This window comes from Silene latifolia, chromosome Y, assembly GCF_048544455.1.
Source record: "Silene latifolia isolate original U9 population chromosome Y, ASM4854445v1, whole genome shotgun sequence".
Lineage (NCBI taxonomy): Eukaryota > Viridiplantae > Streptophyta > Magnoliopsida > Caryophyllales > Caryophyllaceae > Silene > Silene latifolia.
In genome coordinates this window covers 13,106,831-13,119,332 of record NC_133538.1, presented here as the reverse complement: position 1 = coordinate 13,119,332, position 12,502 = coordinate 13,106,831, and the positions used below count along the sequence as shown (strand labels likewise).

At 44.2% G+C, this 12,502-nt stretch overlaps 1 protein-coding gene across 1 annotated transcript; it reads right to left on the bottom strand.

The window, feature by feature from the left end:
- Window positions 1-5,507: 5,507 nt before the first annotated feature.
- Window positions 5,508-10,157, bottom strand: LOC141627610 (uncharacterized). Its single transcript, XM_074440843.1, has 9 exons — window positions 9,234-10,157; window positions 9,127-9,180; window positions 8,903-9,023; window positions 8,423-8,689; window positions 8,017-8,377; window positions 7,460-7,764; window positions 7,000-7,217; window positions 5,788-6,320; window positions 5,508-5,541 (listed from the first exon to the last, which is right to left on the bottom strand). Exons 1-9 carry the CDS (start codon window positions 10,155-10,157, stop codon window positions 5,508-5,510), a joined length of 2,817 nt encoding a protein of 938 aa, XP_074296944.1.
- Window positions 10,158-12,502: the final 2,345 nt, after the last annotated feature.

The window sequence follows — 12,502 nt, the reverse complement described above, 5'->3', positions numbered from 1 at the left end:
TTAATTATTCAAACTCACTCGTGATCACTGTGTACATACATACTCGTTATCACAATATTTAAACCTCTCAAAATCTCATATGTATTCATTTTGTCGCAATATAATTTTTTCATTCCCACACTATAAAAACTTATATCTTAGTAGTTTTTTTTAAGTTTTGTTTTTAATAAATACAATTATTCTTCAATATATATTTTTCTTAATAAAATTAATGGTCTAAGTTTTATAACTTTCTCAAAATATTTTTTTACGTAAATGTAAAATAATGTAAGATGCTCTCTTTAATCATCTCTACATATCAAAATATGTTAATAAATATAATGAAAAGTATACTCGATTGAAAGCATTTTTCGCAATGAACGTTTTTATTTAGAATTTAGAATTTTTATCAAAATATTTTTTTTTAATAAATTTAGAATCAAATCAATGTAATTATTTAATATAGTTTTATAATAAAATTTATTAAATTATAATTAATATTTACTGAGATTTATGCTGCATTTATTATGTTTATATTTAATGTTAATTTTGTAACTAATACTCGTATTTAATCTTTGGGTTGACACGTGTCGCATCCACAACGTTTCAACCCAGGTTTTATCTGAGTATATATACTAGATTTAATGCGGGGCGATGCCCGGGCCAGTTTGTAATATCCTATGATTATGATGTAGTAACACTCTAAAGGCCATGTTCTTTTGCACTTAGTTTTGATGAATTGAAAATATATAAGTTAAAAAAAATTTTAGGAGCTTCACTTTTCTGAACTAAACTTATAGGAGCTAAACTTAACTTATATATAAGCTTAACTTATAGAAAAAGGGGTATAAATTAAGCTTAATTTTTTAAATTTGAACTTATAAGAGTTGAATTAAACTTATAAACTAAACTGAACTTATAGAAACTTAGAAGAAAGGTAATTTGCTAACTATATAACCACATGATATCTAAATTAAAGGTCATTCCATCATAGAACTTACATTAGGTTTAAAAGACTCTATAAATTCTTGGCTCCTTTTCGCGCTAAAAATTAGTGCTCTCATAAAATAAAAAAATTCAACATGGACTTCACTCGTGTACATAATAAATTACTCCCAATTTTTTGGGTGATTGCTAGTATTAAACACGACATCGTGACAATTTTCACAATATAACTGCTATTGTAATGACCATACTCGACTACCAAGTTAGCTCGATTATATAAATAAAAAGTGACCATCGATTTTTGTAAGTGTATAATGCTACTCCCTCCCCTAAGGTCATTTGTTTACTTTTTCTATTTTTGGGTGTCTCTATCAATTGTTTACCTTTCTATTTTAAGAATGACTTTGATTGGCATTTAATATCCACATTCAATCTAGTCAATTTGTCATCCAATAATTGACAACCTCCTTTTTATTTTCTCGATTTTGTGCATAATTAATTTGGTCTTATTAATAAATACTCAGTTTGGTAGGTGCCGGTATAGACTTATGAGGATGAGCTTATGATTATTGCGTAGATTTTATAAGGTGAGGTTGATACTTAGAGATTTGCTTGTAAGTGATGACAAATTCATTTTTTATATACCAAATATCTAACGTTATTTTATCAATTTATAATAATTTCCTTAAATTAACTTGTACGGAGTAGAAACCAACCTTCTCGGCTTCTCTATCTGTCTACAAAGATGTTTTGGTAAAAATTTACCGAGTTATATATTTAATTGGTGAGTGATAGTGATTGATCTACGGCCGGTTAATGTTGGATTATGATTAACCTAACGAGTGAGTTTGCGATAAGTGAGGAAAGAAAAGATAAACAAAAGGTTGACACGAGCGATTTTTGGTGACGCGGAAAACCCGGTGTGGGAACAACCGCGGGGGGAGTCGGAGTCCCGCCAACTTTGCACTATAATCGATGTAAAATACGCCAAAGTAAGGAAATACAATTTAAGTTGCTCAGTAATTATTGCTAATTGCTGGTGGATTTTTCAGGGACGAATGTTGCTTGATCTCCCTTTCATGCCTTTTGTACGTTGCTTTTATAGCTGTTGAAGACAAAATCTAGGGTTTGAAGGCTGCTTCTGCTTCTGTTGCGGAATATCAGGTCAACGCGCTACAAAGTTGGAGTTTGTTAATTGACTGAGTCTTTTATTCTTTCTCACGTGTGGGCTTCTTTCCTTTGGGCCATGTTGTGTTTGTTCCTTATTAATCTAACGGTCCATAGCTTGCCACCTCAGCAATCCATCTTTCTCCTCCTTACCAATCGCCGCGCGCCACATGTCTATTTCCTTGCCACTTTCTCCTGTCAATAGGATGCCACGTTGGGCTTGGTAAACAGCGTTTTTTATCCATAACAATTGCCCCCAAATTTCCGTCTCAAATATTTTTAGGCGGGAATTTCAGTTGCGATGCGGGGAACTGACGAAGCTTTTAGCAGTTATCTTGGTTTCTACAACTTCTTTCATTTAACTCTTCCCAACCGCCCATTAACTTCCCCACTTGCCCTCAAACTCTTCCTCTCACGCCACTTTCCTCGGTATCCTCCTTCTTTTTATATTCCCCAACTCCCTTCATTATTACCTCTCACTTCCTATCACCATCAATCACTTTCCATCTTCTCCGCCGGTTGCTTTGTTTTACAGGTACTTCGTCTTCACCTTCACTTTCCTCTTATTTCTTTGCCTACTATGTCACAAAAATCCGTCTCTTCGACCTCGGCTTCGGCTCCAGCGACGCCGTCTGATTACTTTCTCTCCGGCGGTGTCCTTTCCGACAAGCATTCTTGTGACTCCGAGTTTACCTGTGAGGATCTTGATTATATCAAGAAAACCTTTGGTTTTTCTGATGATGTGGTGTTCCACATTCCGACTCCCGACCAGAAAGCTGATTCGGTAAGGAAAGGATGGATTTGCTTGTATGAATACGCCTTTCGTCTGGGTCTGCGATTTCTTTTCCCTCCTTTGGTTCAAGAATATCTGAACTTGAATCAGTTGGCTATTTGCCAAGTGGCTCCTTATACTTGGCGGACCTTGCTTGCGATTGATGCTATGAAGAACCGTTTTGGTTACGAGATTGGTCTCTCGGACCTTGCACACTTGTTTTCGGTCAGGTCCCTTGCTCGGGGTCAAGTGACCATTCGGGTCCGAGACGGGGAGAAGAATTGCATCATCTTCCCTGTAAAGCCGGATGATAGCAAGTGGTTTTCCCGCTTTATTTTTGTGAAAATTGATACTCTTCCTGCTCCGACTGACTATATCGTCAGTGTCTGGCGATCAACACACGGTACTTGCATGTCCTTATTCCTGTGCGTTTTTCTTTGACGCTTATATTTCCTTACTTGGCTTTTTGTGCAGGTTTATGCCCTTTGCCTTTGTCTCCTGATAAAACCGCGTCTCTTTCCAAGCTGTTCAGTCCACCTCCAGAAAATAGGACCTTCCCTAATCTGGTTCAAGATTCTGCTGCTGCGGTGAAGAAAACAGCTGCTGAAGAAAAAGACTCAATGTCGACCAGTATGTTGTTCTTCCTTTTCGACTTGGTTCTGTTTCCGGATTTTGTGTGTGTCTGGTTCTGACTTAGTTTCTGTTGCTTCCAGGTTCTGCAAAATCTAGAATTTCTCTGCAAGATGTTTTGGCTCAGAAAGTGAAGGAGCAGGTTACGGCTGTCCCCAAGCCTGCTGAGAAGAGAAAGTCTACTCCTGCCCCCGGTTCTGGACCTCGTCCTAAAAGGAGATCTGCTGCTGTGGATCGGGCTAAGGAGCAGGTCCCTATTGAAGTTACACCTCTGGCTGTGAGACCTCCATTGCCTGGGCACGGACTGTCTGCTTCTGGAGATGTTTTGACCTCCAAAGCTGTTCCTGGTGCGGATCCAACTAGGCCTGCGTCTGATGCGATTCCAACGCCTGAAACCATCCCTGCTTCTGGAGCTACTCCTGCTTCTAAAGCTGCTCCTGCTTCTGGAGCTATTCCTGCTTCTGGAGCTATTCCTGCTTCTGGAGCTATTCCTGCTTCTGGGACTATTCCTGCTTCTGGGACCATTCCTGCTTCTGGGGCCACTTCCGCTTCTGGGGCTACTTCTGGCTCCAAATCTGCTCCGGGGGTTATTGTTTTTTCACTTCCAGATAATTTCGGTAGGAATAAGTCTACAAGTAGCTTGGATTTAATGAGCCAGATGCTTCTTCCAGCTCCTAGGTCTGCGTTGGATAGCACTCCCTTGCCAGACTTGGTGGATCGTGCTACTGAGCATTCTTTCGAGGTAAACAATCATTGGCCATTTTTTTTTTTTTTTTTTTTTTTTTTGACACTTTGTTCTGGTCTACCAGTCCTTTCAGATGGCCCTGTACTTGCGGGAGAAGGTGTCTCTCCTGGTAGCAGAAAATGCGAAACTCCGGAAGCTGGCGAAGGAGGCCAATGAGGATAGGCTGAAAACTCAGGCTGATCTAAACAAGTCTCAGGATTTGCTGTTGGAGGAGGCCACTCAGAAGCAGAATTTGCAGAACAGTCTTTCTCTTGCTGAGGGGCGGGTTTCTGGTGCGGAGAAGAAAATTGCTGATGCTGAGAAGAAAGCCGCTGATGCTGAGAAGGAGGCTGCTGATGCTCGGAAGGAGGCTGCTGACGCTAAGGAGAAGGCTGCTGATGTTGAAAGGCGTATTTCGGAGGTGGAGAAGCGTGCTTCTGACGCAGAAGACCGTGTTGCTCAGATTCAGAAGGAGAAGGCTTCCGAGGTGCAGGAGCTGAAAAGAACTCTAGTGGATGCTTTGACCTATGCTGCTCTGGAAACGAAGATCGATTGCATAAAGATGTTCCAGAAGGGTGAGCATTTGGCCTGGGATTTAGGAGCTGAAGAGGGGAGGCTTGCTGCTACTTTTCCGGATGGTCTGAATTTGGATGTGTTGGCTGGCTTGGTGGAGCCTGGTACTGTTCCTGCTGATGACCCAGGCGCTGAGGACGAGGTGAATTCTCCTGCTCCTGATGCTCAGGAAGCTGCTTCTGAAACCGTGGAACATATTGTCGTAGATTAGTTATCTTCTGCATCTGAAAGACTTATGCTATGCTTTAGTTAGTTTCTTGGCCCTACGGGGCATGACATCTTTATTTTGAACAGTTTATGTACTTTTGGTCTGGCTCTGGTGCCAGGCATACTTTGCTTTTTAAGTAATTTCTGATGGTTACCTCTTTGTGTCGTACCGTTTTCTGGTGCTTTGATTTGTGCATGCACGTCGTTTGTTTGGCCATCGTTTGTCTAGATCTTTGGCTAAGGGGTCTAGTATATGCCCTCGTTCGGAGGAGCCAGGCTTGCGTGGGTGCTAATGCATCGCGGGAGGTTGGTTGTCCCGGTTGTACGTGCTTAGCCACGGACACACGCCTTTTGTAGTAAATACGAGCTCTGCATTAGTTTTGCATTTTATTTCCTTGGCTTACTTGAAAAAATGTTGGTTTTGCAATTTAAAGTATGTTAGAAAAAATGTTAGAAAAAATATGAGCAAGGTTTTTAGAACCAGAAATGTTGGATTCAAAAATAACGTTTTTAGAGCCAGAAAACATTCAGACTCAGGAGATATCTAGACCCAGGGAAATATAAAAAATAGAAATATATTTTAGAAGCAGGAAAATATTTTACAAGCGGGAAATATTTTAGAAGCGAGAAAAATATCTTCAGAGCAGGAAAATATGTAAGGCAATATCGAAGAACCTGGTCTGGTCAGCATGTATCGGTAGGTGAGTACCCGATTCTTGACCTTCTTTGGTGACTTTAAATAAAATATTTTTTCAAGTGGGTGATATTCCAGGATCTGGGAACCATTTGCCCTTCCATGGTCATGAGTCGGTAGGCTCCATTTCCAACTGAGCTTTCTACTTGGTATGGCCCTTCCCAGTTGTAGGCAAATTTCCCTGCTTGCTGGTTCTTGGTATTCTGGAAGACTTTCCTTAGGACCAGATCTCCTACCTGCAGAGTTCTTACCTTTACATTCTTGTTGTAGCTCTTAGCCACAGTCTGTCGATAGGAAGCCATCCTGATCTGGGCGCTGGTTCTGAGTTCATCTATCGTGTCCAGGCTGCTTGCCATTTCTACCTGGTTTCGATCTTCTATGATGCATCCATATCTGTGGGTTGGGACCCTGACTTCAGATGGGATGACGGCTTCTGCTCCGAACACCAGGCTAAAGGGAGTTTGCCCCGTTGCAACCTTTGGTGTGGTTCTGTCGGCCCAGAGAACCAGAGGTAGCTCTTCTGCCCATTTGCCCCCAATCTCCTCTAGTTTCTTTTTCAGGTTTTCAATGATAATCTTATTGCTGGATTCAGCTTGTCCGTTGGATTGGGGGTTCCTGGGAGTAGATTTCTGTAACGAGATATTCCACCTAGCACAAAAAGCTTCAGTCTTATTTCCAATGAATTGGGACCCATTATCACATATAATTTCAGATGGAATGCCAAACCTGCATATGATATTGCGTTTAATGAAAGATATCACCTGGGTTTCTGTAACCTGGGAGGATGATTCTGCTTCTATCCATTTGGAAAAGTAATCCGTCATGGCGAGCATGTATACTTTGTTTCCTGGTGCTCTGGGTAATGGTCCCACGATATCCATCCCCCATTTCATGAAGGGCCATGGTGAAATAACCTGGTGCAGAGGCTCTGCTGGCTGGTGGCTAACATGGGCGTGTCTTTGGCAAGCGTCGCATCTTTTTGCGAATTCCATGGCATCTTTGCGCATTGTGGGCCGTGGAAGTATCCGCCTCGGTGCCTTGTTGGATGAGCTCTCGCCCCCGCATGATTTCCACATTCTCCACTTTGTGGATAGCATGCAAAACGACTGAGACTCTTCTCGATCCAGGCACCGAGGTAGGGTCCGGCGTGGGACTTCTGAAAAGAACGTTGTCGATTAGTAGGAATCGGATGCTTTCATTTTAAAGCCTCTTACCTCCTTTTTATCTTTGGTAGGATGTCGTTCTGCAACCAATCTAGATAGGGTTTCCTCCAGTCTAGAGTACTTTCTTCATTTTGGTGCCGCACACTTTTTTCGCTTCCTTTGAGATTTTAGTGTTCTTTGGCTCCAAAGACGTGGACGATTGGTATTGTGGAAATAGTTCTGTTTTGAAAGTTGCCCCCAGGGTGGCTAGTGCATCTGCTTCTGCATTCTGCTCCCTGGGGATTTGCTTGATGTTGAATGTGACAAATTTGACTTTCAGCTCTTTTGCTACATCTAAATATGCCATCATCCTGGGATCCCTGGCTTCATAGCAGTCATTTACATGGTTAACTATAAGCTTAGAATCACCGCAAACTCGAAGGTGTCGATTTTCGGATCGAGCGCCTTCGGACCAGGATTAATGCTTCATATTCTCGCTTCGTTGTTTGTGGCTTTGAATTCACATCGTACGGCCTGGACTATGAGGTCTCCCTAGGGTGATTTGAGGACCACCCTACTCCCGCTCCTTTGGCGTTTGAGGTTCCGTCCACATGTAACTCCCATACCTGTTCTCCTTTGTCTTCCTCCAGATTCAGGATGTCTTGTTCGGTCTGGAGTGCCGAGTCTTAAGCAGTCGGACACAAAGTCCGCGAGAGCACGAGACTTTATGGCCGTACGGGGTTCAAACTTCAGATCGTATCCGCTCAGATGTACGGACCATTTAGCCATCCGTCCTGACAATTCTGGTTTTCTCATGATAGTTTTAAGAGGATAATTAGTGATCACAGAAATAGTATGAGACTCGAAGTAGGGACGCAGTTTATAGGATGCAGTAACAAGTGCAAGGACAAGTTTTTCTAGTGATGTGTACCTGGTCTCTGCCGAAAGCAGAGACTTACTGATGTAGTATACCGGATCCGTGATCCTTCTGCTCTCGCACTAGCACCGCATCGACGCCGCTTCGTGGATCGACAGATATAGGAACAGTGGCTCTCCTGGCTCTGGTTTCGACAGGAGAGGTGGGGTGCTGAGATAACGTTTCAGCTCCTGGAATGCTTTTTCGTGGTCGTCCGTCCATTCGAATTTTTGGCTTTTTCTGAGTATATCATAGAATAGCCTGCACCTGTCTGAAGATCTGGATATGAATCTGTTTAATGCCGCCACTCTTCCAGTCAGGCGTTGGACGTCTTTTGGTTTCTGCGGTGATTCCAGTTGCAGAATTGCTCTTATTTGCTCGGTGCTGGCTTCTATTCCCCTCTGGGTCACCATGTAACCTAGGAACTTTCCACTGGATACTCCGAAGGTGCACTTCGTAGGATTCAGCTTCATTTGGTATTTCCTGAGGGTATTGAAAGTTTCTTCCAGATGCTGGTGGTGCTGTGAAGCCTGCTTCGATTTGACGACCATATCGTCTATATATACTTCCATAGTTTTGCCTATTTGTTCTTTAAACATCATGTTCACCAGCCTCTGATAGGTAGATCCTGCATTTTTCAGTCCAAAAGGCATTACATTATAACAATAGATACCTCTCTCGGATCTGAACGCTGTCTTTTCCTGGTCACTGGGGTGCATCTTTATCCGGTTATATCCGCTCCAGGCATCCGGGAATGTCGCATCTCGTGGCTGCGCAGTAGCATCTACCATGGCGTCTATGTGTGGTAGAGGGAATGGATCCTTTGGGCAAGCTTTGTTTAAGTCCGTGAAATCTACGCAGACCCTCCACTTGCCATTCTTCTTTGGGACCACTACCACATTAGACAACCACTCTGGGTATTTTACTTCACGGATTTTTCCTGCAGCCAGCAAGTTATCTACTTCTTGATTTATAACCTGGTTTCTTTCAGAAGCAAATTTTCTTCTTTTCTGCTGCACAGGTTTGTGGCTTGGATCCACACTTAGCTTGTGAGTTATCACACTTGGATCTATGCCTATCATATCATCATGTGACCAAGCAAAGCAATCTATGTTAGTTCTCAACAACCGAACGAGTTCTTCACGAATCTTACCTCTACACTCAGATCCAATGAGAACGGTTCGTTCTGGATGCAGCGAGTCCAGGATGACTTCGTCTAGTTCTGCCTGCTGTGGCTCAATGTACTCGTCCTGGATGCGCTGGCTCTGTAATTGCTATACGGGCGAACCCGTTGTCGGCTTCAGAGCCACCTTGTAGCAATCCTTAGCGTCCTCCTGGTCCCCACGTATTTCTTGCACCCCCCAAGGCGTTGGAAACTTCAGGCATTGGTGGTACGTTGAGGGAATTGCTTTCATCTCGTGGATCCAGGGCCTGCCAAGGATTACATTGTAAGTAGAGGGCCCATCAATAACCAAATACCTTACCTGTCTGTTTACACCGCCGGCGTAGGTTGGGATGATGATTTCTCCTAGGGAGTGCTTTGTTTCGCCGCTGAAACCGACTAATGGAATTGCCTTCTTTGTTAGATCTTTCTCGGTGAATCCCATTCCTTTGAGGGTTTCCATCATGATCAAGTTGACGGAGCTTCCAGTATCCACCAGGATCTTTTTCACTTTACAATTTCCTATAGGAAGCGTGATGATTAGAGCGTCGTGGTGCTGTTCGGGAGTAGATCCTGCGTCTGTTTCGTCGAAGGTGACTGATGGCGGTCTCGGTGGTTGACCCCGCAGGAGCTTTACGCCTGTCTCCTTAGTCCTGGTTGCATGCCTCTTAGCTACCGAGTAGGTTAGCCCACTTTGACTCCGATCCACCGTAATGACATTCACAGTTCTAGAGCAATGAGGAGGAGGGGGCGGGTAACTCGATCCGCCGAATTTACTGTCGGTTGTGTTTACGGGTAGGAGATGATCCAGGTTTCCTTGGTCATAGTGGAATTTGACTTCTTTTCTGAGGGAGTGGCATTCATCGGTGTTGTGAGTGTTGCTGCCGTGGAACTCACACTTTTTGCCTGTGTCTCTGCTGCTGGGGTTTCCTTCTGGAAGTTTCGGCCATCTGACTCTGCGTCCCAGCTCCTTCAAGGCTTTGAATAGTCCTGCAAGATTGGTAGTGAAGCCATACTCACTTACTTTCGGAGGCAGATCTGCTTCGGATTTTCCTTCTGCATTTCCAGAAACTTTATTTACGCTCCTGCTGTAGGGTTTGGATCTTTCGCTTTTCTTCTCTACCGGAGCCTTTCTGGATACTGGGTCTGAATCATAAGTGCCTCTTATTGGTGCAGAGTCTTCTTCCAGTCTCATGACAGCAATTGCCTTCGATTGCACCTCCTCAAAGGTAGTGCATGGATGCATGGTTAGTTCCTTGTATAGTTGTGAATCCTGGTGTAGCCCCCGACGGAAGGCTTGTATAGCGGTTGCTATATCGCACCTCGGAATTGACACCTTCTCTTTGTTGAACCGGTTCAAGTAATCACGGGTGGTTTCCTCGAATCCTTGCACTAGCCGGTAGAGATCGCTGGTCTGCTTCTCTGGCTTCCTGCTGCTGGCGAACTGCTGATTGAAGGCATTGACTAGGTCGGCGAAGCTGGATATGCTTTTGTTCGGTAAGCCGACGAACCACTGCAGGGCTGCTCTTGACAGTGTTGATCCGAAACCTTTGCACATGCAGACTTCCTTTAGAGATCCGGTTGCGATTATCACCATCATTTTTACGCTTGTAGTGGTTGATATGGTCAAGCGGATCTGTGGTCCCGTCATAGAGTGTCATAGCTGGCGGCACACATCCTTTAGGAACACCAATTAGGGCTATATCGTCCACGAAAGGTGAGTCTGCGTAGCTATCTTTGGCTGCTTTCTCCAACGGACGGGCTACGCCGGGTATCCTATACATTAGCTCCCTCAGCTCCTGGTATTGCTGCTCCAGGGAATTACCTGCTCCTGCAAGAGGGTTAGAAACAGGCGGGAAGGAACCAGCAGGTGTACCTCCTTGCCAGGGTGCTCCAGAAAATTGGCCTGATGCTGGGTGACTGGTTACTGGTGTTGCACTAATTATGGATCCAGGCTGCCATCCTGGTGTCTGCTGTACTCCTCCGATCCAGGCTCCCTTTGGTGGGCGGTTGCGGGGAGGGAATTCTTTGTGTTGAGACAGTCAGATCGCCATCCGGTGTATGCGGTGTGCGGGGTACGAAAAAGGTGGAAGGTCGATCCGAAGGGGTGCTAAATAAAGCGTTACCCGTTGTTGCTGCAGACCGGGTGGATTATCAAATGACAGATATCCCAATCCTCTTGGCTCGATTGGTTCGCTAGGCGCCACTCTGCAAGATCCGGCCCTAGTGACTAGTTCGATGGGATTGGACGACCCCAGTCCTCCACCCAGTTACATTTGGAGCCTACGGTGCGATCTTTGGTTTGGACCGGACTGCCGTCACGATTTGAGCCATCATATTCTGGTTGTCTTTCCTCAGATCTTCAACAGCCCGACGCAGAATGTCCATCCCCTGAATCATCACCTGCATCGGATCAAGTGCTGGAGATCCTCTGCTTCGAAGAACTTCTGCGCCTGAACTTTCCTGGGTCGGGCTTCTGAACGCTGCTTCGCCTCCTCTGCCGGGGCTGCTTTCTCTGCTGGATTTGGATTGGCTGGATGCACCTGTTGCCTTGGGAATCTGCGGTGGTTTCTGAGGCTGGGGCATGGCTTTGGTCGACATCTTTGGCGGGGATCATTTGGCCTGGATCTTTGGGGATGCATCGACTAGTCCTGCGAGATGCGAAGTAACTCCCTGCGGAAGATAGGGTGACATACTCTGGCTTTGGAAGGATTTAGGTGGTTCCAGACATTGTGATGGCTGGTTCGGTTTTGCGAGGCTTGGCTATATAAAATGATCACTATGCCCCACGGTGGGCGCCAAACTGTTTTGGTAAAAATTTACCGAGTTATATATTTAATTGGTGAGTGATAGTGATTGATCTACGGCCGGTTAATGTTGGATTATGATTAACCTAACGAGTGAGTTTGCGATAAGTGAGGAAAGAAAAGATAAACAAAAGGTTGACACGAGCGATTTTTGGTGACGCGGAAAACCCGGTGTGGGAACAACCGCGGGGGGAGTCGGAGTCCCGCCAACTTTGCACTATAATCGATGTAAAATACGCCAAAGTAAGGAAATACAATTTAAGTTGCTCAGTAATTATTGCTAATTGCTGGTGGATTTTTCAGGGACGAATGTTGCTTGATCTCCCTTTCATGCCTTTTGTACGTTGCTTTTATAGCTGTTGAAGACAAAATCTAGGGTTTGAAGGCTGCTTCTGCTTCTGTTGCGGAATATCAGGTCAACGCGCTACAAAGTTGGAGTTTGTTAATTGACTGAGTCTTTTATTCTTTCTCACGTGTGGGCTTCTTTCCTTTGGGCCATGTTGTGTTTGTTCCTTATTAATCTAACGGTCCATAGCTTGCCACCTCAGCAATCCATCTTTCTCCTCCTTACCAATCGCCGCGCGCCACATGTCTATTTCCTTGCCACTTTCTCCTGTCAATAGGATGCCACGTTGGGCTTGGTAAACAGCGTTTTTTATCCATAACAAAAGATTAACTTAATTGGATATAACTTACAACTCCGTCAATAATGCAGTACAAACCAACCTTCTCGGCTTCTCTATCTGTCTACAAAGATTAACTTAATTGGATATAACTTACAACT

Coding starts and splice junctions, on each gene's coding strand:
- LOC141627610 (XM_074440843.1), bottom strand. CDS start 10,157: ATGCATCCATGCACTACCTTTGAGGAGGTGCAATCGAAGGCAATTGCT. Junction 7,765..8,016: donor ATATCCAGATCTTCAGACAG/GTGCAGGCTATT, acceptor GGCAGAGACCAG/GTACACATCACTAGAAAAAC. Junction 5,542..5,787: donor CGACTCATGACCATGGAAGG/GCAAATGGTTCC, acceptor CCCTGGGTCTAG/ATATCTCCTGAGTCTGAATG.